This window comes from Pseudonaja textilis, chromosome 18 (genome assembly GCF_049901715.1).
Source record: "Pseudonaja textilis isolate UNSWEBS1 chromosome 18, rPseTex1.2, whole genome shotgun sequence".
Taxonomy (NCBI): Eukaryota; Metazoa; Chordata; class Lepidosauria; order Squamata; family Elapidae; genus Pseudonaja; species Pseudonaja textilis.
The window spans coordinates 3,317,053-3,344,156 of NC_142007.1; the positions used below are offsets into that span (position 1 = coordinate 3,317,053).

The 27,104-nt window shown below is 45.9% G+C and overlaps 2 protein-coding genes across 9 annotated transcripts; both read left to right on the forward strand.

Annotated features, from left to right (window-relative positions):
• The first annotated feature begins 104 nt into the window (after positions 1-104).
• CCNL2 (cyclin L2) lies at positions 105-17,373 on the forward strand. 6 transcript variants are annotated; one of them, XM_026715686.2, is made up of 11 exons: positions 117-551; positions 3,964-4,038; positions 5,128-5,237; positions 6,281-6,401; positions 7,754-7,818; positions 11,931-12,030; positions 12,878-12,982; positions 13,624-13,762; positions 14,582-14,702; positions 15,464-15,556; positions 15,852-17,373. In XM_026715686.2, the coding sequence occupies exons 1-11, from the start codon at positions 180-182 to the stop codon at positions 16,213-16,215; spliced, it is 1,665 nt and encodes a 554-aa protein (XP_026571471.2). In that variant the 5' UTR covers positions 117-179; the 3' UTR covers positions 16,216-17,373. The 6 variants fall into 6 exon arrangements, 5 of the variants coding, with proteins under 5 accessions (XP_026571475.1, XP_026571471.2, XP_087771159.1 ...); XM_087915033.1 differs by lacking the exons at positions 117-551; positions 3,964-4,038; positions 5,128-5,237 and adding an exon at positions 8,773-8,902 and having other exon boundaries at positions 6,327-6,401; XM_087915034.1 differs by lacking the exons at positions 117-551; positions 3,964-4,038; positions 5,128-5,237 and adding an exon at positions 8,778-8,902 and having other exon boundaries at positions 6,346-6,401.
• A 2,134-nt stretch (positions 17,374-19,507) lies between these two features.
• AURKAIP1 (aurora kinase A interacting protein 1) lies at positions 19,508-22,020 on the forward strand. Of its 3 annotated transcripts, none has more exons than XM_026715728.2 (4): positions 19,508-19,839; positions 20,080-20,142; positions 20,690-21,165; positions 21,566-22,020. In XM_026715728.2, exons 2-4 carry the CDS (start codon positions 20,091-20,093, stop codon positions 21,671-21,673), a joined length of 636 nt encoding a protein of 211 aa, XP_026571513.2. In that variant the 5' UTR covers positions 19,508-19,839; positions 20,080-20,090; the 3' UTR covers positions 21,674-22,020. The 3 variants fall into 3 exon arrangements, with proteins under 3 accessions (XP_026571513.2, XP_087771238.1, XP_087771237.1); XM_087915112.1 differs by having other exon boundaries at positions 19,830-19,867; XM_087915111.1 differs by lacking the exon at positions 19,508-19,839 and having other exon boundaries at positions 19,946-20,142.
• Positions 22,021-27,104: the final 5,084 nt, after the last annotated feature.

Below are 27,104 nucleotides of genomic sequence, written 5' to 3' on the forward strand. Positions count from 1 at the left end.
TCTTTTGGCGCTGGCCAGTCGGAAAGCCGAAGCCTGCTGACGGCGGGCCAATCGGAGACGCCGACGCCTCGAGGCGGGGCCAGGAGCCGGGCGCGAGCAGGAAGCCGGGCGCGAGGAGGCCGGAAGTGGGGTGGGATCCGTCGGAGAGGGAGCGGAGGTGGCGACGTCGTCCGGACAAGATGGCGGCGATGTTGGCTCCCGCCTCGGCCGCAGCAGCGGCCCCGACCGGCTTCGGAGTCGGCTCGGCTCGGATGGCCGTCGCTTCGGCCGGCTGCTCGTCGTCCTCCTCCTCTTCGTCGTCGTCTTCTAGCGGCGGTCCGGGCCCGCTCCCGCCGCCGCCTCCCGCGCCGCCTCAGCCGGGGTCGCTCCGCATCGGCGACCGGCTCTACTCGGGAGTGCTGATCACCTTGGAGAACTGCCTCCTGCCTGAGGAGACGCTTCGCTTTACGCCTTCCATGAGCAGCGGCCTCGACGCCGAGACCGAGGCGCCGCTCCGGATCACGGGCTGTGAGCTCATCCAGTCGGCCGGCATCCTCCTCCGGATACCTCAGGTGAGGAGAAGGCCTCGTTCGAAACCCCGGAGCCGTTGGAAAGGCGGTTAAAAACAAGGGTGGGGGCTTCGAATGGCGGGGGGGGGGGGTCGAGAGAAAGAGCAGGGAACCTTAGTGAGGAAGACGTTTGGACTACAATACCCATCTTTCTGGGGAAGTTAGGAGTTGTAGTCGCCCGGGATCTTAACGGATACCAATTTTTTTTGGAATAAATCAGGGTAAAAAAATAGAATAAAGTCAGTGTTTCTCCACCTTGCGGGGGTGGTGGACTACAACTCCCATAATTCTCCATTTTCCAGCTCTCTGGGAGTTGTAGTCCACCCCTCTTGGAAGGGACTCAAGGTTGAAAAACACTGACTTTATTCTATTTCTACCCATATACATCATATACATATACATGTACATGTATATGTATATATGTATATATGTATATGTAGAAATAGAATAAAGTTTATATTTATATTTATTTATTTATTTATCCTTTATAATCCCGGCCTACTACAACTCCCAACTTCCCCAGAAGATGGGTGTTGTAGTCCAAACTTCTTCCTCACTATGGTTCTCTGCTCTTTCCTTCAAGCCCATTCGAAGCCCCCTTTTAAGTGCCTTCCAAGGTTGCTGTTTATCGGAGTTACTGCTTATACTTTCAGATCATGAAGATGCTTCTGTATCAAGTTTGATTTTATTCAGAATGTCAAAACTCTGCCCTTTTATTACTGTTTATAATAATTATAATATAATATAATGTCATCATCTTTTAAGTAGAGGGGGGGAAGTCCCTGAGAGGTCTGATAGTTGTTTTCTTCCTCTTTGCCACCTTATCTGTAGTAAGGGACAATAGTCCCCATTAGCATTTTAAAAGGAGGATTTAAGGCTGCCTTAAAACCGTATGTAGATGTTCTTAAACCTGGCTAGGATCAAGGAGAAAGAGGGGGAAAACACTGCCTCTTGGGCACATGATCTAGCCTCACCTTGTGTGGGTTGTGCTGGGTGGAGATGGAAGGCACAGCCAAGCATTGTGTTGTCATTGTAACCTAATCTCAAATATGCAAAATCTGTTCTTAGGAATGGGGGAAAACTTAGATTCTCTAAGCTTATTAGTTGTACAAAAAGTAGATGTAAATTAAGGTAGGGTGCTCCTTTTTGTAGGAAGTTAGTGTTAGATAATGATTTGTCCAAATTTGTGAAGGAAGAGAGGCTATCGTGAATTTTATTTATTTAATTTATATTGCTGCCTATTCACCCATGGCGACTCAAGATGGCTTACACAATGTAAAACCATATTTTAAACAAAAAAACAAAAAACAATAAAGACTAACAAAAATTTAGTAAAGTAGAATAGAACAAAATCTGAAGAAGAAAAAAACACGTACGCACCCCAACTCCCATTCCCGCCCCGACAACAGCAGGTCACACTAAGCATTTTATGGGCTGAATTGTGGACAATTTACCACCTTAGCTCATTTTTAATAATAATGAGGGATTTTGTAGCCTCTGGTACTTTTTCGGAACTAATTCCAAAATGTGGATTTTGAGGATATTGCCAGTTTGAATCTGTACAAATCCAGACCAGTACTGAATAATACGGAAACTTTAGATAAGGCTCAAAATGGAGACAATACAAGATTATGACATGTACTATTATGACATCAATGGTACTGACATATATAGCACTAATCTAATTCTCCTATATGATAGTCCTGTAGTAATTCAAAGGTCTTTTTCTTTGCTCAGATAACTGAAATATAATACTGGTGATAATCTTAACACGTGTTCCTCAAGTTTTGTTTCAGTCTGAATGGTTCATCCTTCCAAAATACTTTGGATGTCTGTCACTGGGCGATACTGATCATAGGATATTTGTGAGGCTTCTATGTACAAATGGGGTTGTGGAATTCTTGTTAGTATTTAGTCTTGATGGACAACTTTTTTACACAGTCTCCATATGAATTGGAATAGGGTTTCCTGTTTGGACTAGAAGGCCCCCAGGGTCCCTTCTAACTTCGTTATTGATAGTCCCAATGGTGCTTTTTGGAGAGGCAACTGGACTTTCTGCTTTTTCTCTGAAGATGTGTCGCTTCTCGTCCATGAAGCTTCTTCAGCTCCCAGAAGGTCCTGTTGCCTCTTGAAAAAGCACCATTGAGGACAACTCTGACCTAAATGACTGAAAATCTCCATAGACATTGCTGTTGATATCATTAGGATTGTGGGGAGAGTCTTTCCACTTGAAGCCAAATAAGGAAAGGGACTTTATACATTTATAAATGTAAAGTTATATTTAAACTGGAAGATGAAACAATATGGAATTCTCTTCTTAGGACAAAAGCTAGTTATTTTAAAGTATTCAAAAACCCGGTCTTGTAGAGATTCTCTGCAGCATGCAATGTTCTAAATCGAAGAAGTATTTAGGAACTCTCTTACAAAGAGGTTGTCTCCGGATCAGTTGTTTCTACTTTCGTTTTCCAGGCTGAGGGCTTTTAATCGAACCCAGGCTTGTAAAAATAAAAACTTAAGGGTGAGTCCTGATAAGGAAGTGGGGTGGGAGGGAGAGAAAGGGAGGGAGAGAGAGCGGGAGATAGAGAGAGAGAGGAATATTGCTTTACTGGAATGTTTCTAACACAGCCAGGGCAAGCCGGCATTCTGTTCCAGGAAATGTGTGACGCAACAGCCCTTTGGCCTGAAATGACAGTGATTCCCCTCCCTTGCAAGTTCTTTATTGTTTGCCAAGGAAACCAGCTGATGACTGATCTTTTGAGGGTAGTCTGGATGACAGTATTATGGAGCTACCGTTCCGACTGGCGCTCTGGCTGATTCAACTCCAGATTCCCTTCCCATAGCTGAGGAATCTTGTCTTGGTTTCTCCTCCAGAACTATTTTTTTTAGACAGTGGGTTGTTTTTAATTGCCCCTGAGTTGTTTTTTAATTGCACCTTTTGAGCAATAAAGAACCGCCTGGCCCTTTCATTTTTCAGATGAAGTGGGCGGAAGGCCATTGAGTTGTCTTCCACCTTAGAATCCTTTTAAGTTGTCTGTCGACACCAAACAAACAATGCAGTTTTCTCACTTGTCTGCTATTAGAAACCAGGAGCGAAGAGGACACATCCTTTCAAACAAATAGTCTCTCTCTACATCATTTCCTTGGGCACTGGGAAGTTTAACCTGTGCAGTGTGTGTGTGATTGCCTAAAAAAATTGTTTTTAAGTTACTTCCCTTAAATAAGGAAAAACCTGGTTACTTTGGAAGTGTTTTTCCCAAGTCGAGCTAGGTATAACACGCACACCTAGGAGAAGTTGTCGATGATGGGGGAAAATACAGCTGCGGATTCTTTATAGATCCTGAGCTCATGTTCCATTTAAGTTTTTTATAGGAAGAGTATTAATATATATTCTGGCTTTGCTTTTTTTATTTTCCAGGTGGCCATGGCTACAGGGCAGGTGCTGTTCCAGCGTTTCTTTTATACAAAATCATTTGTGAAGCATTCCATGCAGGTACGTAGTTTAATTTTTGAAACGGGGTGGGGTGAGGAGGCTATAAGCTCAGTTGCCGTTTTGAAACATCAGACTACTGAAGTTTTCTCTGCTTGACCTCCCAAACTGACATTCCTTGCCTGTTGATCTCGAACACAGATGTTTCCAGGCTTTCCGTGTTCGGTATGAATCGATATGTCTTTTGCCTCTTGGGCCACATCCATAATGTATCACGTTGACTCCAAATTTGGGGTTGACTGAAGCGTGGCCACCTTTTCCCTCATCACCGACATTTAAGCAACTTGTAAAAGATCGAGACATTCTACCTCCTGCATCAGAAAAAGATGATTCGCCAAAAACATTTTGGGAAAGAGGTTTTCTTTCTTTCAAAAATTAAAATGAAAGTAAAGTTGAGGTCATTTGGAAAGACCTTTTTTGGAGTTGCACTGGGAGGAGCTTAATGATAAAGCCCCTTCCTGAATCTCGTGTGTGTGTGTCTGTGTGTCTGTGTCTGTGTGTGTCTCTATGAAAAGTTAACATTCCAGATCCCATCATGGCAGAGCCTTTTTAAAAGTGCAGGTTGTCCTTGACTGACAGCCACAAGTTTCCATTGTTATGCGAGAGAGTCATTAAGTGAATTTGGCCTCATTTTATGACCTTTCTTGCCACCGTTGCTATTGAGTCACTGCAGTTAAGTTAGTGACGTGGTTGTTAAGCGAATCTGGCTCTCCCCATTGGCTTTGTTTGTCAGAAGGTCACAAAAGCGAATGGCTTGATCCTGGGACGTTGCAACGGTCATAAGTAGGAGCCAGTTGCCAAGCGTCTGACTTGTGATCATGTGACCCCATGGAGATGCTGAAATGGCCACGAGTGTGAAAAACAGTCATAAGTCCCCCCTTTCCAGTGACATAGTATAAGTTTTATAAGTTATATAGTAAAAGTTGAGGATTACTTGTGGTGGGTGGGGGGAGATTGTTTTGGATTGAGTTCAGAAACAAAAAGGGGGCAGCTCGGTGAGATTGGATGTGCTGCGTGAAGACTGACTCAAAAGTCAGTCCTCCAAATTGTTCTCTCCTGGCTCAGAAGGAAATTTCCGTTGTCTCTTTCCAGCACGTGTCGATGGCCTGTCTTCATCTGGCTTCCAAAATTGAAGAAGCCCCACGGCGTATAAGAGACGTGATCAATGTATTCCACAGACTTCGGTTGCTAAGAGAGAAAAAGTAAGTCTGAAATGCGATGGGCTTTGGGTGTGTGTGTGTGTGTGTCAGTTTGCGCTGTTTCTAGTTCGGCCTCCTTGCAAGTATTCTTGTAAGCCTCGGTCGTGCCCTCACCCCCCTACCCCACCCACACACCCGCTTGCCTTCCCTCTCATGCTCTGGCCACGTTTTTGCATCCGTGCGCGATATAGGGGTGTTTTAAGGATCCTGGATTGTGGAGTCCATCCAATCTGGAAAGGGGGTGCGCAGCAATTCCTCTCCTGCCCCCCTCCCTGTTCACAAAGGAGATCGCCCCTGGGGTTCTTATCTCCAGGTGATCTTGGCAAGAGGGAAGCATTCTGTGGCTGAAGGATCTGTTAAAGGGTGGATTCTGTTAAAGGGTGAATTCGGGCTTGCCTGGCAAAAGGATCTTGTGGGTTCCAGGTGGAAATGTTAAACCTTTCTCGATCTGGTTCCCTTCAACTGTTTTGGATTGCACCAAAGGATGAGGTGGTGTGGCCTGCTGGCCTCTTCAGCAGCCAGAGGAGGAGGATGTGTGAGCGGTTCAGCATCAAGGCATCCTGGGAGCTCCGAGGGAGAGGAGGGAAGGGAGCTGACAGAAAGAGAGACCAAGGTAGAGCCTGTGCTGTCTGTCAGCCCTCAGATGGAGAGTCCCCAGCACCCAGGAGGTGGTTGATGAGAATGAGGAGGAACAGCTGGGAACAGTGCAGAGAGGAGAGGAGAGCGGTGGAAATCTATGGGCCGGTCCTTGGGATGGAAGAAGCCCCCCCCACCCTAGCTCTGGGGATAAAAGGCAAGGGGCGGAGATGGATAGGTGTGGCAAACAATTGTTCATTTCCCTGCTGGACGGGCTCCTTAGCCTGCGGTGACAGTCACGGCAGAGGGTTTGTTGTGTGTGGGTGGCTGGGCCGGAACGTCAGAGCGGTGGCTTCAATTGAGCTGATTTTTCCATTCAGACCGTACAAAAGCTGGCACTAAGACTCCCACTGTGGCGTTAGGCTGTTGAGGTTTCAGCCAAGACCTCCCTCCTTCCCTCCTTCACGCAGGAAACCTGTACCCCTAATACTGGACCAAGAATATGTTAACTTGAAGAACCAAATCATCAAGGCAGAGAGGAGAGTTTTGAAAGAACTTGGATTTTGCGTGCACGTGAAGCATCCTCACAAGGTTCGTATTGGGTTTCCTGTTTTTCTTTCCTACATACCTGTTGACTGGGCTCAGACCAAAGAGTGGGGGTTTCTCCCCCGTCCCCCACAATCATTTGAAGAAGCCCCTTTTAAGGCCCACTGTTTTCACGTGTGACTGAACGGATGGCTTCCCGTTTTAAGCGCTGGTGACCTTTCTATGTGAAGGATTGCTCGTTTCAATCCGCGTGACAGGAGTGCCTTTTGTACATCCAGGTAACTTTGTCCTTTTTCTGTATCAAAGCAAATCTCGGTTGTGCATCAAGTCCTCCCAGATGCTCACATCCTTGTGCAAGGGAGTGTGTTCTCTTGTCTTCCTCTCTGCTTTGCTGTATGGCTTCCTTTTTTCCCCTTTTTTTGGACTCAACAACATTTAAGCACTGTCCCTTCGAGAGTGAAACAAGCTGGCAACCCTGGGGAGTCGAAAAACTGCATCTCCTCGGTGCTTTTAATCCGTAGCCTCTTTGGCAAGGGTGTCCCATCAGAGGTGCTTGAATTGCACTGCACCTCACCAAGAGCTTGGCTTTGCCTCTGGTTGCGCCAGGAAAAAGAGCACGAGACTTTCCCATTCAGCTTCCCAACCAAATTGCCTCCCTCTCTCTCTCTCTCTCTCATATCTTTGTGACCGGAGCCCAGCATCTTAATAATAAAGTAAATTATTGTCAGTCGAGTCCTGGTAGTTTTTCGGAAGGGGAGCACGGTGAGCGGACTATCCGTCCTAAACTTGCTGCCTGACCCTCACTCTGCACTGTCCCTCGCTTAACCCCGAACTCGGGTAGAATAGAGGGGAGTGGGGAGAAAACCCCGAGGATCCAGATTGTTGGGGGGCAAGAGGCCGACTCTGTAAACTGCTCAGAGAAGGCTGCAAAGCGCTGTAAAGCGGTATATAAGTCTCAAGTGCTTTTGCGTTTCTTCTTGGAATATAAGCTACGGCTTCTGGATCAGTTTGAGTGCCTTGAGCCTTCTCCTCCTCTCCCTGGGCAGCTACTCATTTGCAGACCCAAATAAGACAGATTAGTTCACTTTTATTTTCAGCTCTTCAGCAATTCGTACAGTTTTTGAGGTGGATACTGAAGCCCTCTCCAGTTTTAACGTCCTTTGGGCAGGCCGGAGAGAGCCAGGGCAGGAAACGTTAAATGCTTCGTGTTACCTCTCTGTCCTCCTGGGTCTGCCTTCTCTGCTTCTGGAGGGCATAGATATCTAGAATTAGCTGTGGCTCAAGACAGCAGCTTGACAAAAGAGGACAAGTTAGTTTCAGCCGGCCTCCTCTCTAAATTAAAATACCTCTCTCCGCCGCTTGGCCACGTGTATAACTCCGTCACCCGTATCTTCCAGATAATCGTTATGTACCTTCAGGTATTAGAATGTGAACGTAACCAGCACCTGGTCCAGACCTCATGGTAAGTTGACGCTTCTTGTTTCTCTTGAGGCCGGCGGGGCAGTGGCAGGAGTGTCTCATAGTTGGGGGCTGTGTGTGCACGTTTGCTCCACTGCCGTGTGTTCGTGGCCTTTTTTTCGTTTAACTGAACCCCAGAGCGCCACCTCTTGTCCCTTCGAGGGGACGGGACTCTTTGTTAAAAGAGTCAGACACACACACACACACTGTCTCTTAAATGGTAAGAGAGGGGACTTCCCCCACCCCCCACCCCGTTTTGCTCTTCCTTTTTCCTCTCCTGGGGCTTTGAGGGAAATTTCCGGGGAGAGGGTTTGGAGGGGGGGAACATCTGTGCTTGGAATGGGGACGTGTCCCCCTCCCAAAAGAAATCCATTTGACATAGGGGACCCTCTGAAGCAGGAGGAAAATACACTTTGAAGGGCATGAAAGCACATTGCCCCCCGGGTGGGTCTTATTGTAGGTGTGGGTTGGCAGTCTTAGCACAGGGCTTTCCCAGGACGTGGAATTGGGCCACACCGGCGGTTGGCTGGTGCACACAAGCAGCCCGTCCATGAGGGTGCAACTTGCCCAGGCTGGTGGACACTCGTGTGGCCCAGTTCCCCTCTCCCACCCACCCCCCTCACCACCGGGCCGCCAAGCCACAACCGTTGGGGAACCTCTCTGTTTTATAGCCCCATAGCTTTGGGGTCCCCTTGCAACAGTCCCCGTTTCCAGCTTTCCAGGCTTTAGATCCTTCAAATGTCTCTCTCGTTCTATTCCACGTTGGTGTGTTTTCTGAACCTCAGTCCTAGCCGGCCCCAACCCCGCAGTAGGAAAGGTAGCAGCTAACCCCGTGAACCTACCCAGGGTGGTAAAGGTTGATCTCGAAAAGCGATTTGTGATAAAACTGTCTTGGCGTGGCTTTGAAGGAGAACCTGTTTTGACTTTTGTTTTTTTCTCTGTACTCTTTTGATCAAAGGGTAGCCTCTGAGGGTAAGTGACTAAGACCTCCTCTGCTGCCCACGAACAATGGTGCAGGGAATACTGGCGTCTTCAGTCAAACCCCAAGCAGGCTCCAACAGAGAGAAGGCTGACTCTCTAGACAGGTGGTATGCGTCCGCTAGTAGAGTTAAAAACTGGCCGAACTACTGCTTGTTGGTTTTATTTTTTAGTTTTCCCCTTTGTTTCCAATCTCTTTTTCCGTTTTGTTTGCACCCTTTTCCCAGACGAGCCTGTGTTACTTACTGTCCAGGTGCTCTGATGCTGTCATGTTTGATTATCTTATAGTTCAATGCAAATGTTTTGATGCAAGTTGGCTATTTTTTGTTTTTCTCTTCTTAAATTGTCGCTGAGGTTTGGGCTGGCAGGGAGGGAGGGAGGGAGGGAAGGAATGGGGCTGTAAAACACCGGTCATTGCATCTGTAAACCTATTATGCTTTTGTATTGTATTGTAATTATATATTATTTTAAAAAAAAAAAGATGTAAATTTTCCTGACTATCATGCACATCAAAAGGCCCAGGTCTTTTGTTTGGACTTTCAAAAGTTGGATCTTCATCATTGCCTTCCAGAACAAAATGCCTTCAATTGTTGTTGAATTAGAATGTTTAATTCTCTGCTGGAATTATTGCTGTCTGATAAAAGTGGGGAAGTGTGTGTGTGTGTGTGTGTGTGTTGGGGGGGAAAGTCCAAGATCTTATATTGCATAACCACACTTTTCAGTTGTTTCCAGATGCTGTCCTTGATCATTTTAGCTCTTGTAACTCTGGGATGCCACCACAATTAGTTCATTTTGGTGTGTCTTCTAACCTAAACTGAAGTAGCTCCATTCAAAGGTTAGTTGGACAACGGGTCCTTATCGTCTTCGTGGCTCTTAGACTGCCATCCTCCAAGAATGATTATTATTAAGCCCTTCCTTTCATGCCCTGGACTGGTTTTTCCATGCCCCAAAGGCAGTTGACTTGGTCAAAGATGCCATTCAGGTGGGTATAAATACAGGCAGTCCTCGACAGACAACAATTCATTTAGCGACTGTGTGAACTTACGACAGCACTGACCATTTTTCACATATTTATGACAATCACCGTGTCCAGAAGTCACATGATTCCTCTTTTGCGACCTTCAACCGGATTTCAGGATTCCAGCAGTTACCCCGCCATTTAAATCATGAGTCCAAAACTCCAAAAGGATTTATTGGGAGTTAACGTGTCCGGCATTGCCTGGGTGTAGCCAACTCTGAAACACATCATTGTCACCCTTGACCCTGGTTTTCCCCCACCCCCTGGGTGTATTGTAATTCATATCCTCCAATGGGACACCTCCATAGCCCAGAGTCATCAATCATGCTCTCCAGTTAGACTTCTGCGGGGCAGAAACTTCAGTCGCCTAGTTACTATCTTTGAAAACATTTATGGAATGCACTTTCGGTTTTGAAAGCTGCTGCACTGCTTCCCCCACCCCCCCTTTCTGCTGGCAACTCTAAAAAGACCAGAGAAATATTTTATGAGTTGACACCAGATTCACATAATGGCCGTGTTACTAACTGAACAGCTGCAGGGATTCACTTAAACAACCGGGGCAAGGAAGGTCGTAAAACGGGATGAAATTCACTTGACGTCTCACTTAGCAACCAATTTTAGGCTCCATTGGGTTTGTAAGTCAAGGACTACTTGTACTTGGGAAGAGAAAAGGCATTCCTGTTAAAATAATTTTTGGTTTGCCTTTTTTCTTTTTCTTTTTTTGCTTTGCTCTTCCAGTTTTGCATCTGTAACTTGTGACAAAACGAATGTAGTTCAGAAATTAAAACTGCCCCGTGTGCAAATCTTCACCAGAAATAGGTGTCAGCCTTGGCAGCCATTTTGTTTGTTTCTTGGAAGTTTCCAGGCTGCCCCATTCCAGGCCTGGGAATTTGGGGAGGGGGGATTTCCTAATGGGGTCGAAAAACAGAGACAACAATATTTTCACAGAATCAAGGACCTGTTGCCCTGCACCTGCGGGGGAGTGTCTCCCGTTGGGACAACGATTTGGTTGGGCCGTATGATGGACTGATAGGTGCAGGGGATGGATCTTGGATTTCTCTTTTGGGAAGGGAAAGCTCTGAACGCTCCGATTCAACCTGTGCCACTAGGACAACTCTAATCAAACGGAACTTGGAAGAATTGATTGTTTCGGAGTTTATTGGTTTGGAGTTGGTTAGTTGGGAACGCTGACATCGAACCCGAGTCTGAGAGTTCCGGCTTTTCCCTTCCCCAAAGAGAAATCCAAAACCCAAGACGCTGACCATAGGTACCCATAGCGTAATGCAGCCTTGTCTTCTAGGCTGGTCGACCCCATCCTGCGGACGACAACTTGGGAGGAAAAAAAAAAACAAAAACGGAGGTGGTGAAAATGTGCTGTGTGGCTTTGCATATATTGCCCTTCGTGTTCCAGTGTGTGCAAAACAAGAGGCCACGTGCTGTGTATTTCTACTTCATTCTGTGAACATTTGTTTTGAGAGACCTTGTCGCAGCCGGGTGGCTAAGAACAGCCCAAGGAGAACCCAAAGCCACGTTCGACTTGACTCTTGCACCCACCCGCCCCTGTTGGCAAAAGGACGGACGTTGTTTTCCCCCCCGGCTGGTTCCCTCACAACGGATTTGAGCCCAATGGTTTTCCCCAAACGGAGAATCTCCCCGATGGAAGAGGCCGGCGGTTGGAAAAGCTCTGGATTTCTGCTCCCCTCTCCTCCTCCTCCTCTAAAACCGTTGAACTCTTTTTGTCTTTGCATTGGACGCGTTGTGGCAGCAGAGTCTCCGGACCGCTACAACTTGATCGCTGTAACCTTGTGCTTGCCGTAAGAGCAGGCCGGTAGATTGTAGCCAAAGGAAAGTTTTAAAACAGGTTCTCATTCATTAAAAAAAAAAACGCCCACGTGCACCGGGTAACGTTCCAGAGATTCCGCGAGGCGGAAGCCGCTCGTTCCCTTTCCATCTTGTTGGGGTTCACGGGGTTAGCTAGCAGGAAAAAAGTTAGCTCCGTTAGATTGCAAGAGGAGGCTTAATTCTGTATGGGAAGTAAAAAAAAATTTTTTTTTGTGGGGTGGGGAGTAGGTTAGCAACTCCTTCTACTTCTTTCTCTTCTTTTTCTCCAATTATCTCAGGAATTACATGAACGACAGCCTGCGGACGGATGTTTTTATGCGATACCAACCGGAGACGATAGCTTGTGCCTGCATTTACCTCGCTGCTCGCACTCTTCAGGTTGGTGGGGGTTTTTTTTTGTTGTTGTTTTTAAGAAAAGAATAGACTTTTTGAGAAGTTGGGAGGGCATATGTGTGTCAGCCTCTTCGCCAAAGCACCAGAAAGTCCGGGCAAAGTGGATGGAAACGAAGCAAAGAGGCAACCCACTAAGGAGAAATTTAATGACAGGACAATTAGCCAGTGGAACGGCTGGCTACCAGAAGTTGTGGGGGCTCTTTTAACACTGGAGGTTTTTTAAGAAGAGACTGGACATCCGTTTGTTTGAAATAGCATAGGGTTTCCTGCAGTGATGGGATTCAAAAATTTTTTTTAGTACCGGTCCTGTGGGCGTGGCAGGGGAAGGGTATACTGCAAACTCCCCCTTCCCTCCCCACCCCGCTAGCCTGCTTTCCAGCTCCGTTCTCCTGTTCAGGGCAACCCAAGGAGACCCAGCCAATCAGCTGGGACTCAATGGGAGGCGGAGAAGAGATGGGGTTGGCGGGGCTAGTCAAGAGGTGGGATTGGCCGGTTCTCTGAACTACTCCAAATTTCCACCACCGGTTCTCCAGAACCGGTCAGAACCTGCTGAAGACCCACCTCTGGTTTCCTGCCTGAGCTGGGTGTTGGGTTAAAAGCCATCCAAGGCCCCTTCCAATTTTGTTAACTCTGTTATTTTTCCTGTATTGAGCATTGAATGGCTTTCTTCTTCTTCTCACAGAAGAGGAAAGAAATGTAGAAAAGTAGGCTAGGAAAGAAAAGGGTTTTTCAGGCCTGGGTTCCTGCGAAAACCATGCTCATTCCGCCCCCCAGCCTCGCCTCACCCCCTTTCCCTCCTGACTGATGAACGAGCGATGCCTTTGCTTTGCAGATCCCTCTCCCAAATCGTCCTCACTGGTTTCTTCTCTTCGGGGCTACCGAGGAGGAAATTCAAGAAGTCTGCCTGACAATTTTGAAGCTCTACACAGTGAAGAAGGTCAGTAGCTGGCTCTGGAGTGGGAGGCCGCGGTGGTCGGTTGGCAGGCTCTCGTCTCTCTCCTTGGTCCACTTGGTGGCTGGGAAGGGTACGGAGAGCCAGCTTCTCCGTCCATCCAGCGCCGTCCTTCTCAAGCCCGCGACCCGGGCAGCCTACTGTTGACTTCCGTAGGTGGGGAGTGGGAGGAATACAGGTCATCCTCGGCTTAGGCCCCCCGAGCCTGAAATTTATGTTGCTAAGCGAGACCGTTGTGAAGTGAGCTTGGGCCCACTGGTACGACCGGCCTTTCCTGCCGCTGTTGTTTAAGGGAATCCCTGCAGTTGTTACAAAGTGAAGCTGGCTTCTTTGTTGACTTTGCTTTGGTCAGAAGGTTACTGCAACCGTCATAAATACGAGTCAGTTGCCAAGCACCTGAAGTTTGATCGCATGACCCTGGGGATGCTGCAGCGGTGTGGGAAATGCCCCCCCTTTCCCTCCCCCCCAGTGCCATGGTACCTTATGGTCACTAAACAAACTGTTGTAAGTCGAGGACTACCTGCGCTTCCTATTCCTGGGTCCTTTTCCTCCCCATCCACCTGCCTTTCCCTTCAGGTAAGCAGAGGTTGCCCTAAAGCCTCAGCTCTCTCTCTTTGCCTTCTCAGATGGACCTGGGCATTCTGGAAAGCCGGGTTGAGCAGCGGAGGCTGGCCATGGAAGAGGAAAAAGCCCAGGCCAAGGGCCTCGTGCCAGACGGAACGCCCCATCTCTCGGTGTCCGGTTTTTCTCCCGTCCCCAAACCAGGTGGGTGTCCCTTGCATTAGAACAGGGGTCCCCAAACTTGACAACTTTTAAGACTTGTGGGCTTCAGCTCCCAGGTGTCTCCAGCCAGCTTGGCCTAGACTTCAACTCTGTACCCGCTTACTCTCTTGCAATCCCTTCCTATGCAATCTCTCCACGCTAGGGAGTAGGAGAAAACAAAAAAAAAACCAAAAACCCAACAGGCAAAGTTGTGCGGGGAATTCTGGGAGTTGAAGTCCACGAGTCTTCAAAGTTGCCAAGTTGTTTGGTGAGAATAACAAGTTTGTCTTAGAATAACTTTATCGTCACTTTGAACAATCAAGGAAACTACCCCAATCAAGAAACTGCCAAAGAGCCCTCAGTAAACAGCCCAACCAAAGAATTTCAATTGTCCCCACCCACCCACACAGACAGACAAGACACCAGAACATAAATTGAGAGCTAATCCCATTTCTTAGCAACGCTGATGACGTTACCTAGTTGGGTCACAAAACGTCTGGAAAAAAAACAAGCTCCAGAGAGCGACTTCCATTCAACCCTGAGCTACAAATATTCTTTTTTATTAGTTCTATTTTGAAGTGCCTCTTTTTTGACCTTGCCGTTCTCTCTCGACATGCTGAATTTGACTGAGTAGATGTTGGAGGGTTTATAGAACAGAATCCTGACTGGATTTGGGTCACAGGACCTTTCTTGTTTTTGGATTCCCGGGGATTCTTTTATTTTCCTGCCCCGTAGCCCCAAAATCGAGCAGCGCTTGCCCACGTTTGGAGCGTTCCCGGATTGGCTGCGTTTCCTGACCTTCTGTCGGTTTTCCCTCTCTAGAATCGCCCAAAGACACCAAAGGCAGCATTAAGCCTTCTCCGCTGGCTGCGCAGGTGGTCAAAAACGCCAAGAGGAAGACCGAAGGGATGAAGAGATTGAGGTCAAAAAGTCCGATTAATGGGTAAGGTTTGGGGCTGGAGGCTCTCCTGTGCAGAACGGGAGTCGTATTTGGGAGGGGTCCTCCGTTCCCCCCCCCCCCACTCCCCAGTTTGGATCCAGATACTTTCCTCTCTCTGTCCCATGCAATCTTTCCCAACCTGGGCCACTCTCAAGATGTCTGAACTTCAACTCCCAGAATTCCCTGGCCAACCATGGGGAATTCTGGGAGTTGAAGTCCACACTCTCAACTCATAAAATATTTCTCTGGTCTTTTTAGAGTTGCCAACAGAAAGGGAGGGGGGAGCAGTGCAGCAGCTTGCAAACCGAAAGTGCATTCCATAAATGTTTTCAAAAATAGTAACTAGGCGACTGAAGTTTGATTGATGACTCTGGGCTATGGATGTGTCCCATTGGAGGATATGATTTATGACACACCCAGGGGGTGGGGGGAAAACCAGGGTCAAGGGTGACAATGAATTGTGTGTCTCAAGAATCGGCTACACCCAGGCAGTGCCGGACATGTTAACTCCCAATAAACCCTTTTGAAGTTTTGGAAGTTTGGCTCAAGACTCATGATTTAATTGGGGGAACTGCTGGCTGCCGGAATCCTGATGCACACCCCTTAAAGGAGCCCAGGTTGGGGGAACCTTGCTGTAGTGAGACCCTATTTTTAAGGTTACCCTCTGCCGTGAAAGTTCATTGTATACCTGTGCAAGAAGAAGAAGGATAGAAAAAGAAAGAAAGGAAACGTATCCACACTTCCCTTATTCTTTGAATTTGCAGGGTTCAGAAAGGCCGCGACAGCAGGAGTCGCAGTCGAAGCAGAGAGCAGAGCTATTCTCGATCCACGTCGCACTCCCCTTCCCCCAAAAAGAGGTAAGCTGCCAAAAGCCGCGAGCGTTGGTTCTGCTGGTAGTTGCTTTTAGCGATGACAACAATCGAAAGGGTCTTTTTAAATAAAAGTTTCGAGCTGTATTAACCCGGGGAACGGAAAGCCACTCCCTGACTGGTCCCCGTTCTTCTCCACCGTCCGATTCTGCTTCCGCCTGCACAGGCTGCCGGTGAGCCACAACATAGCCAGGCAAATTGTTCAAAGTTTAAAATACGCCCCTGGCGGGGACAACGACAGGTAACCTGTCTTCTTCTTCTTCTTCTCCCCTTTCCCCTCCAGGAAAAGTGAAAGCTATTCCACCTCCAGCTGCTCCAAGTCGCACAGCCGTTCGAGGAGCCGCAGCGATTCGCCTCCCCGCCAGTTCGGCCACACGGCCTCCTCCGGTTACCAAAGCTCCAAGCTGCGAAACTACAAGAAGGAGAAGGAATACAACAAGTACGGCTCTCCCAAAGCCCGGCGGTCCCGCAGCCGCAGCTCCTCGAGGTCCCGCAGTCGTTCGCGGGAACGCTCTGAGCACACCGGCAAGTACCGGAAGAAGAGCCACTACTGCAGGGATCAAAGGCCCGAGCGGCACCACCCATACGACAGGCCGAGCCATCACTACGATAGAGATCACCCCGGCCACAGCCGACACCGGAGATGAAGTCAAGACAACACAGCCAAAGCTCTCTAGACTCTCCCGGCCTCAGCCAAGCCCTTCTCTTGCCTAAGGCTGGACGCTGGAGCCTTACATACATCTTCCCTCAAGGGCATGGACCTTGCACGGGCAAACGAGGAGGGTTGAGGCGGGACCCTCTTTGGCTGCTTCTACCCTTGTCTCGATATAGGGCTGTTCCTTGTCTGCTGGATTTTGTGTCTGCTTCCTGCTGGTGTGATGTCCCTTTCAGCTGTCCAAGCGGGATTGTGGCCTGCGTCGGATCCTATGGAGGGAAACCTCAGGACACTGTTCAGAGGGTTGAGATTCCCTTTCTTCCCCCTTCTTCCCAACTTTTTTATAAAATATTCCTTTCTCTCTCACCACAGAGGATCTTGGAAGGTCAAACACCACCGCCGCCACCCAAAAACAAACCCCCCAAACAAACCATTTTTTGCTTGGTGCTAACAGCATTTTCCTTTCTCTCTTTTTTTTTCCCCGTTCTCTTTTTTTTTCTTTTCTTACAGTGAACCTGTTTGCATTGTTCTTACAGAAAAGGCGATTTCCGGATTCTTAAAATCTAGTGCCTATATTAGGCAGTCTCTGAGGGAAGAAGCATCTGATGAAGACATGGGAAGGATGGAGGAAAAGCTTTAACCCTTTCAAAGTGCAAATCTGTTTCAAGTAATTTTTGGAACTAGGAACCCGCATCCTGAGAATGCAAATGTTTTATGTTCCTTAACTGGAGGTTTCTCTCTCTCTCTCTTCCCCCCCCCTCTCCCTCCCCAGGCCTACTACTACTTATTATTATTGTTATTTTTTATCCCCAGCAGAAAGAACAATGGAATAGTATTTAAATTCCACCTGTTGAAAGTGGGTTTTTTTAAAAAGAAGAAAAAAAATCCTGGTGCTGGCCACCAATTCAAAGCTGAGGATGATTTCATAGAGCTTAACCTTTTACGTGGTTTAATTAAATAAAAAATTTACTCAGGATCTTTTCAAAAAGTCTGAAGAAATGATTGTTTTTGTCTGTTCTTAGCTTGCTGAAGAAAAAGTGTTTATATTAAGAGAGAAATGTGTGCAGCACAAGAATATCCGTTTTAGTGGTATATCTGAGCTGTCTTCCTGTTCCTTAATTTCATTAAAGTATTTGATTTTGTATTTAAATGGTTGGACTCAGACTCTTCACCCTGTGTTGAATGGCTGTTTCGGTTTTGGACACCTTTTCTTTCTCTCCAATATAACAGTGCACTTTGCCTTAAATGTTTCATTATCAAAAAAACTCCACACTCTGAATGGTTTTTCTGCACAAAGCACACAACAGTTCATAACAGGTAGTTGGTCTTGGCTGATGCCAAAAACTAAACAAGTGGTTTGGTTTTATTTTTACTTTTTTTTATACTGTTGACGATGAGACCTGTGTGAACGGAGCGAAGGCCAGGAAGAAGAAGAGCCGTCGTTGAGGGAAAAGATAGAAGAACGAGAGTTTAGTGTTGTGTGTGAAGTTGGCGTGACACCTTCCAGACATTTTGGTGGAAAAATTGCCCTACAATAGCCCAGTGGGATAACAGCCTTTTTGAAAATATACAGGCCATTTCCAAGCAGCCGGCCAGACATCTTCGGCCCTTTGAAGATGAAACTCAACCTCAAGATTCTTGGCTGGAGCAGACAGTGTGAAAATAATTTATTCTACTATTAAAGACTCGGTTATTTTCTAGGTCATTTTTAATCTCTTAATAAACTCCATTTGGTTTAAAGAAGCATGATTTTATAACCTGCAATTTAAAGCCTGTGTCCGTTAGAAACTCCCCAATGGGGAAATAGCACATTGAAAGCGTTTGCTGGACTAATAGCTGATCTCACCCCGCCCCTCCCATACATGCTGCGCCCTCTCCATCTTTCAATCAGAACCTGTATCTTTATTGCACTTAAATATATATTTCAATGCTTTTTATTATTCGTATGCAAGCCGCCCAGGGTCTCCCCATGGCAAGTGGGTGGCAAATAAAAGGAACAGGAGTGCCACCATTAAAGTGTTGGAATAGCACCCAGGAAAAAAAAATGTTAGCTATCCTCAATCTTGGAAGGTCATCGGCTGACTTTGGGGCAGTCCCCACCTCCACCCCAAGCCATAGCAAAGAGAATAAAAACAGTGCCCTCCGGTGGCCATTCAGGGTATTTTTGCATTGCAGGCTATAAAAAGACCATCCAAATCAAAGGGAATAAAAACAGTGCCCTCCGGTGGCCATTCAGGGTATTTTTGCATTGCAGGCAATAAATACACCATCCATAGGAAAGGGAATAAAAACAGTGCCCTCCGGTGGCCATTCAGGGTATTTTTGCATTACAGGCAATTAATACATCAATAGCAAAGGGAATAAAAACAGTGCCCTCCGGTGGCCATTCAGGCAATTTTTGCATTGCAGGCAATAAAAAGACCATACATAGGAAAGGGAATAAAAACAGTGCCCTCCGGTGGCCATTCAGGCAATTTTTGCATTGCAGGCAATAAAAAGACCATCCATAGGAAAGGGAATAAAAACAGTGCCCACGGGTGGCCATTCAGGGTATTTTTGCATTGCAGGCAATAAAAAGACCATCCATAGCCACAGGACCTTAGAGGTCTTATAGTCCAACCCTCCTCAAGCCAGAGACCTTAAGTACTAGAAGTAAAAAGTAGAAGCTTAAAGAAGTAGTATCTTAATCTTCGGGTGTGTGGGGAGAAATATAAATAATGTATTAATATGGCAATGTTAGGAAATAATTGCACAACACTGGAGATCCTTATTGCGAAAACCTCTTTTAGTAATATAACTGAGATTTCCCCTCTCGTCGTCATCAACCTGCGCCATTCGACCGCGAGAGGGAAGCGGAGACAATAGAGGAGAGGAACCTTTCCTTTTGAGCCCGCGTTTCCGGGAGGGATTCTTAAGACAGACGGACCGAAGCGCCTGGCCGGAAGTGTGCGTGCATTGCAGGCAATAAAAAGACCGTCTACAGCAAAGGGAATAAAAACTGTGCCCTCCGGTGGCCATTCAGGGTATTTTTTCCTGGCAGGCAATAAAAAGACCATCCATAGGAAAGGGAATAAAAACTGTGCCCTCCGGTGGCCATTCAGGGTATTTTTGCATTTCAGGAAATTAAAAAGGCCATCCATAGCAAAGGGAATAAAAACAGTGCCCTCCGGTGGCCATTCAGGGTATTTTTGCATTGCAGGCAATTAAAAAGGCCATCAATAGCCACAGGACCTTAGAGGTCTTATAGTCCAACCCTCCTCAAGCCAGAGGACCTTAAGTACTAGAAGTAAAAAGTAGAAGCTTAAAGAAGTACTACCTTAATCTTCGGGTGTGTGGGGAGAAATATAAATAATGTATTAATATGGCAATGTTAGGAAATAATTACACAACACTGGAGATCCTTATTGCGAAAACCTCTTTTAGTAATATAACTGGGATTTCCCCCTCTCGTCGTCATCAACCTGCGCCATTCGACCGCGAGAGGGAAGCGGAGACAATAGAGAGGAGGAACCTTTCCTTTTAAGCCCGCGTTTCCGGGAGGGATTCTTAAGACAGACGGACCGAAGCGCCTAGCCGGAAGTGTGCGTTGTAACGTTTTCCCGGCTTCAAGCTGAGGGTAAAACTCCTCGGTTTTGTGTGTGTGTGTGCGTGCGTATTTACATCATTGTGTGAAGGGGTGTGTGAGTGTGTAAGAGCGCGCGCGCGGGGTGCTTCCTGCCTCTTTCAAAACGAGGCCCGGCCCTTCCGAAGCCCTTTTTCCTTTGGGCCTCGAATAGGGCCTTTACTCGAGGGGCCTGTCCGGTTTTTGGCCCCCTCGCTTATCTGACGACCCTGCTTCCTTTCTCCTTTTCACTAGCCGGCCTCGACATGCTGGTGTCTCGGCTGACGGCTTCCCTCGTGAGGACATCGCGCTGTGCAGGTAAAGGGCGGCCTTTGCTAGGGATGGAGGGTGGGTGATGGCCAGGCGTTGAAATATTTTAGGAAATATTAAAAAGGCAGAATACTTCCCCCAAAAGAGAAATAGAAATCTTAAGGGACATAGAAACAGCCCCGGCAGATATTTTGGTGCCAGCTTATCTACAAGACAAAAGACGTTCAGCTCCAGGGTGATAGGATTAGCCCTCCTCACTCAAAACCCAATCTCACAATCAGAAGGCTGTGAGTTCGCTCCTAGGTAGAGGCAGATATTTTTCTGGGCACACTGAGAATATATCTGCTGAACCAAACTCCGCATTGGCGACAGGAAGGGCATCCGGCCATTCAACGCTTTGCTATCTCCAATCAGTTGCCCAGACTCCACCCCGCAAGGGATTATGGGGTCATTAAATGATGATGATGATGAATGTTTTAATGCAAGCCAGCCAGAGGCTCCTCTTGGCTCATGAGCAGCCAAGAAATAAACAGGAGTTTATTCTCACATTCTCACAAATACCTATTTACAAATTTCTTTCCCACTTTGCCCATAGGGTGCTTTCTTTTGAGACCATCTGTTGTCCTCCCACCTCCTAGAGCAACTGTTGTGGCAAGTTACAGCACACATCCGTCAAGCAAAAATGGAACCCGGCCTCATCAGTGGTTTACATTTGACCCTGAACTGGAAGAAATGCTGGTGCCTCGCAAGATGTCCATCTCACCTCTGGAAAGCTGGCTGACAGTTCAGTATTTCCTCCCTAAAAATGGAGGCATCATAAACGTTCATGAGAGGAACGCTCCCCGGCCGTTTCAACAGTACGATCTCCCTGCTCCTTCCAGGGGCACCGAGGCAGAGGAAGAAGAAGAGGAGGCAGAGCAAAAAGGGGAGAGGAACCTGCCCAGAATGGAATGCAGAAACATTTTGAAGATCCGGAGGAGGAAGATGAATAGGCACAAGTACAAGAAGCTGATGAAACGTACAAAATTTTTACGGAGAAAAGTCTTGGAAAGACGGATGTGGCAGAAACAGGTGAGTTGGGCAGGTAATGCCCCTCGACCTCTAGGGGAAGAGTGTGAGAAGCAGACTTGCCAGTCACAAATTTAACAAGAGTCATAAAGTGAAGCAGCAAGCAGTTTATTGCATGTAAAATATGTTCTTGCAAGAGCAGGTGGCTAACAGGTAGGCACACCTAGGAATCAAATAGTCCTTGACTTACAGTGATCTGTTTACTGACCAAAAGTTACAGTGGCACTGAAAAAAGTGACATGACCATTTTTCACGTTACAGTAACCCTGGTCATATGAGTTAGTTGTTCTATCCAAGTGATACAAAATTGTAACCTAAGCTCAGACTATGTGCTGTGAATTCTGTAGTTTAGAGCATCATTCCCAAGTTGGACTTTCATTTTCTGTTTTTCTTTTCTTTATAGAAAAAGTTTGAATATGAACTGAAAAGGATGTGGAAAAAAGCCGGCTTAAAAAAAACCCCAGAGGGATGGGTAACCCCGAAGATTTATCTCAGAAATGTGAAATCTTGATAACTGCTTTGAGTAGAAATGTCTTTAATTAAAAACATTATTTAAAAGGCAAAAGTAATTGTAAAAATTCTGCCATGATTTTTAGAAAAGGTACAGAGGGAAATACAGGAATGGCTTGCCTTGTGCGTGCCAGTTCTTAATTCTTTATGCCATCAGGAAATACCAAGTATCAAATTATTTTTCCTCAAACGCTTTGGGAATGAGAGAAAATAACTAGGTCTCTCCCAGACAATAACCTGCAGTGACACCATAATAATGCAAGAAAAAGAGTGTTTCAGTGCTTCTTAAAACTGATTTTTCTGCTTCCAGCTGGTCTTTCTTGAATTAAAACCTAAAAATGTTGACAATTGGGCATAGCCAACCTCTGTCTCCAGTTTGTGCCATGTGAATTCACTCTCTGTGGCCACAATTATTCTATTTATGCAACCTGTTTAAGGTGCCATCCTCAGCATGAAATGGAAATTTTCAGCTGATCCTTCAGGGCATTGTCTTGCTGTAGAAAGAGTGCAGAGAAGAGCAACCAGGGGACTGGAGGATAAAACATACGATGAACGGTTGCAGGAACTGGGCCTGGCTAGTCTAGGGAAGAAGAGAAGGACCAGGGGAGACAGGATAGCAGGCTTCCAGTATTTGAGGGGCTGCCCCAGAGGAGGAGGGGGTCAAGCTATTTTCCAAAGCACCCAAAGGCCAGACAAGGAATAATGGAAACTGACCAAGGAGAGATTCAACCTGGAAATAAGGAGATATTTGATGAGAGGGAGAACAATCAACCCATGGAACAGAAGTTGCCTTCGGAAGTTGTGGGAGCTTCATCCCTGGAGGCTTTCAAGAAGAGACTGGACTGCCATCTGTCAGAAATGGTGTAGGGTCTGCTTGGGTGGGGGGTTGGACTAGATGACCTACAAGGTCCCTTCCAACTCTGTTAATCCGTATCTGTATCTGCTCTCCTCTTTTTTTTCCTGTCCCAGTTTTGAGAAGTGTTAGATTGTAAAGGTTGAGGGTGACCTCTGCCAAAAGAGGAGAAGGCCAAGGCTTGGTGCAGGAAACCCCACTGGGAATGCGGGGACCAGGTTTTCTCACCCAACCAGGCCAGCTTTGAAGATCAGTTGCAGGGGTTTTTATTTAGGGGGGGTGGGGAATATATTTTGGGTTACTTTTTAAGAGTTTTGGGGCCAGGTATCAAAACGGCCAGGAACGCTAATTGCAAAAATGCATCACAGGATCTTCCCCTCGTGTTGCACATGCCTTAATATTTGGGACTACAAGCTCTCTGCTGATCTTTTGGTACTCTGGTTGCAAAAGCCTTCTCTCCCCATTTTCCCCACCCACCCACACTTTATGGGTGACTCCTGCTGGGGGGTGCGGGCCCAGCTCCGGATCTTCTGCCCCAGCCTCGAAGTCGACCCCGTTCCTCTCCGAGCAATCGCCATCTGCAGAAAAGCAAAGCAACGCTCCTGGCAAGCGGAGCATCCGGCGGCGTCGCTTTCTCTTTGTGCGCGTGCGCGAGGCTCCGGCCGAGCGGCACCAGCGCCGCCTACCGTTCCGAAGCTGCGTTTCCATTTCTGAGACGCACGCACGCGCCCGCCCCTCCTCGGTTGGCGCGCTGTGAGCGCCTCCGCCTTGGCACGCGCAGGCGCAGTCGCTGCCTGTGGCCTGAGCGCGCGCTTTGGTTTGGGTAATTCAGCGTCTGAGGGGATTTATTATTATTATTATTATTTGCGTTTTTTTGTGGGGTTTTTTTTGCGTGTGGGGTGGTGGTTGTTTTTAAGGCTATAAAATTTTGGGGCGTCCTTTTTTTGAGCCATGATTTTTTTCCAGAAGGGGAAAAAAAAAAGTATGTGCCCCGTTCTGTTAAACATTTCCAACATTTTGGGGATTGATTTTTATACATCTTAGCCAGCCTGGCTGGTGAGAGATGCCATCGGTAAAACATTTTAAATAAATTCTCCTTATATGCTGTGGCAAGAGTAATCTTTTTATCCCTTTCCCATAATATTGGCCATTTATCCCGTTTTATATTACACCCATGTCACCATCGTCTCTTTTACTTGTTCTTCCTCCAGTTTATATGCCAATAAAAAATCTATAGGTTTTCCTTAGGAATTTGTCCTCTGGCCCCAAGAGAATTTTGTCTAATACCATTTCTTGGCCAGTGAGACAATAAGCCAATCTTAATGGCCCTTGCTTTGAGGCCTATTGTGGACTTCAACTCCCAGAATCCCTGAGCTAGCATGACTGGAGGAGGAATTCTGGGAGTTGAAGTCCAGGCGCCTTAAAGCTGTCAAGTTTGAAGACCCCCGGACTAAGGGATGTTTATTAAGGTTTAGCTGAGGGGATTAGCAGGAGAAAGACAACATTTACAAGCAGTGGCCACTGCAAAAGTCTCATGGAGAGGCTGGCTATAACAAAATCTGAACTGTAAGCCACCCAGAATCGTTGATTGAGATAGGTGGCTATAGAAATTGAATGCATAAATAAATATACAAAATTCACCGACTGGAGTTTAAACGCCAAGGAGTTTAAAGGAGATTGGAGTTTAAACGCCACATTGCACTGGGATGGCTTGGATTTTTTTTTGTTTTCAAGTGTGAAATAGCTAAATGGACTTTTTAATAGTAATAGCAGGAAAAAGGGAAGTATTTTGATAAGATTTAGGAGAATGTCATTCTCCGGCTGGAAAACTACATCGTATAAAGAATGACTCCCGTTTTTTGGACCAAAGCATCCCTAATCGTCAATGGGAGTTTTTATCCCAGGAAGTAGCTGCCTGAGTCAGCTGAGTCCTGCATATAAAAGCTGTGGAGTACCAGTTAGGACGGGTTAGAGTTGGTGTACCTAAGCCAGTTTTTGTGCCTGAAGATGTCCCCTTCTGATCTTGACTCCAAAAAGCTGAGCTTTTGGGCTTCCACCACTTCTCAGGAGGCTACTGCTGTTTTCGTGGTCAATGGATGGTGGGTTGACTGGCTGGAACAAAACACGACTTGACCGATTCTCTCTTCAACCCAAGGGACCTTCAAAGGTAAGCCCTTGTTAGCATTTTGGAAAAATAGAGGCAGTAGTTCTTCAAGGTGGAGATAGTCATTAAATTCTTTCAATTTAGTATGGATGCAGTTTCCCAAGATCAAAATATCTTTATTCCTTCTTTATTCAGCCATCATTTATATACTGGATTCTATAAGTATTTATCCAATTCTATCTAGATGAAAGTGGCATTGTTTACGGATGGAATGATAACGTTGCATAGACAGAAAGGATAAATGTTACTCTTTGGTTAGCTTTTATAAGCAGACAGTACTGCGTAGACAATACTTTTTTTTTGTTGGGCAAATAGTTATTTTCATTTCCTTAATATTTTTATTTAATCAAATCTTTCATTTCTCTGAATGTTAAATGCAGAAATACACTCACCCACTCACATCTACGTGTGAAAAGTTCATGGATTGCTTGCATTATTTAACATTAGGCAGGGTTTAAACTGCTGGGAACAGTAGGGGGAGCCCCCACACAAGGAATTTCTAAGCGAAAGGCTGTCAGACCTTCTGAGCTGGGCTGCAGAAGAAGTTCTATTAATTCCTGGCGAATGCATGGATATCTACACAAAATGTTATTTTAAGATTAGCCAAGCAAGGGTGGCTTGGCTTTTGTCACACAAGGATGAGCCCATCCTCAGCTAACCTTACAGCTTCCAAGAAAATATCACACAAGTCTTTCTGTCTGTTGCCATTATATAAGGCCCAATTCTCTTGTAATAGTTATACAAATGCTTAAGTTTGCAACCATTCTTCACATGGTGAGCGCACTCGGAACAATGTATTTTTCCCTCCCTGTAAAGTTGGGGAATTTGGGCAACGTATAGAAATTATTTTATTCCCTCTTGTAATATATTTGGAGATTTGGAATGTAGTTGTCTTGACTTTAATCCAGCATTTTTCAGTCTTGGCAACTTTAAGATGTGTGGTGGACTTGGAACTCCAAGAATTCTCCAGCCATCAGGCATTGCTATAATCTTTTAAATTGCTTGCACAAGTGTTGTAGAGAAACTGAACTGTAGATATTCTTACATTTTGCTGATCACTTTTGTACTGGATATTCCCCCCCCACCCCACCCTCCACTTTTCCCCCTTACACGCGCCTGATGTACAAAACAGCCTCTCAACAAAATAAACAGATGGATTCCGTGTGTCAACTCTTGGCTGGAAATTTACAAACAACCCAAGAGTTCCAATTGCTCGATAATCTGTTAATAGAACAAAAGGCATTTAGATCGGTGACCTTTTAAAAACTACTCATAATATATTATGATAATTCTCTAAGAAGTATCTGCTGCCCTTTTCATTAAATTTCTTGAATATGTTTAACGCAGTCTGATAGGTGGGCATAGAACTCACATTTACTAGAATAGCAATTGCAGCTTTCTGTGCTTAGATCTAACTAAACCTTCCACCAAACAGCCCTCTATGAAATTAGCAGAGAATCCAGTTTTTATGAATGTATGGAGTCTTTTCCAAGCATGTATTTAAAGCTGTTATCAATCCTAAAATAGCGCCTTAGGGTGACTAGCCTTAGAAGAATCAATAATTAAAAGAAAAGACAGGGAGGTCTTTTCATCTTACTGAAGAATATGGTAGGAATAGTTAAATAGGTAAAGGCAGAGCAATCGGGTTTTTTAGATGGCTAAAGTGGGATTGTTTTTATCAAGAAAGTGTCCAATTTTCTCATCTTAAACGTCTATACAATTTGTAACAATTGTAAGAGGGTTTTCTTAGAAAAATGCCACAGTGTAACTGATTTGACATGGAATATTGCTTTTTTGATAAACTGCAACCATTCTTGAAATTCATTTCTCCTAGTGAGGGCATATCAGCAGCACAATGGACTTGGATCACTCCATTGTCCTCTTAAAACCTAATCCTAATTTTGCTGGGCATCATTTCAGCAGGAACTGAATTTTGATGAGAACATCAGCAAAAGGAATGTTCTTGCAGGAATAATTTTTCTATTTCCTGTCCAAAGACACCAAGAAAGCTATCAGCTGTTTGTAAACCTTCTGCCACCATTTATGTTGAATGCATAAGCTTAAAGTTTTACTGACTTACCCCAACCCTCAGATCGTTTCTGAGACCCCCCTAGGGTACATATACACTGGTTGGGGTTGATTGCTTTAAAGCATGTGGTAGCTGGCAGTAAAGGATAAGGGAATTAACACGGTCATCTCCAGCTCTGCCAAGAATTGACTTTTCTCCTTTAAGTATTTCTATTTATGCCAATTGACTTCCAGATAATGGTAACATGCCTACATTTACATTTTTCATCCTCTCTTGATACTTTTCCTCTGGGTCTTTTAGAGAGCAAGTTAAATTGTACTGACAGTTTTGCATTCATTGCTTTGGCCAAATGTGGGATAAAAAAACAATTGCTCTGAATAAATAGA

Coding starts and splice junctions, on each gene's coding strand:
- AURKAIP1 (XM_026715728.2), top strand. CDS start 20,091: ATGCTGGTGTCTCGGCTGACGGCTTCCCTCGTGAGGACATCGCGCTGT. Junction 20,143..20,689: donor GAGGACATCGCGCTGTGCAG/GTAAAGGGCGGC, acceptor CTTTGCCCATAG/GGTGCTTTCTTTTGAGACCA. Junction 21,166..21,565: donor GACGGATGTGGCAGAAACAG/GTGAGTTGGGCA, acceptor TTTTCTTTATAG/AAAAAGTTTGAATATGAACT.
- CCNL2 (XM_026715686.2), top strand. CDS start 180: ATGGCGGCGATGTTGGCTCCCGCCTCGGCCGCAGCAGCGGCCCCGACC. Junction 12,031..12,877: donor TCGCTGCTCGCACTCTTCAG/GTTGGTGGGGGT, acceptor TTTGCTTTGCAG/ATCCCTCTCCCAAATCGTCC. Junction 15,557..15,851: donor TCCCCTTCCCCCAAAAAGAG/GTAAGCTGCCAA, acceptor TTTCCCCTCCAG/GAAAAGTGAAAGCTATTCCA.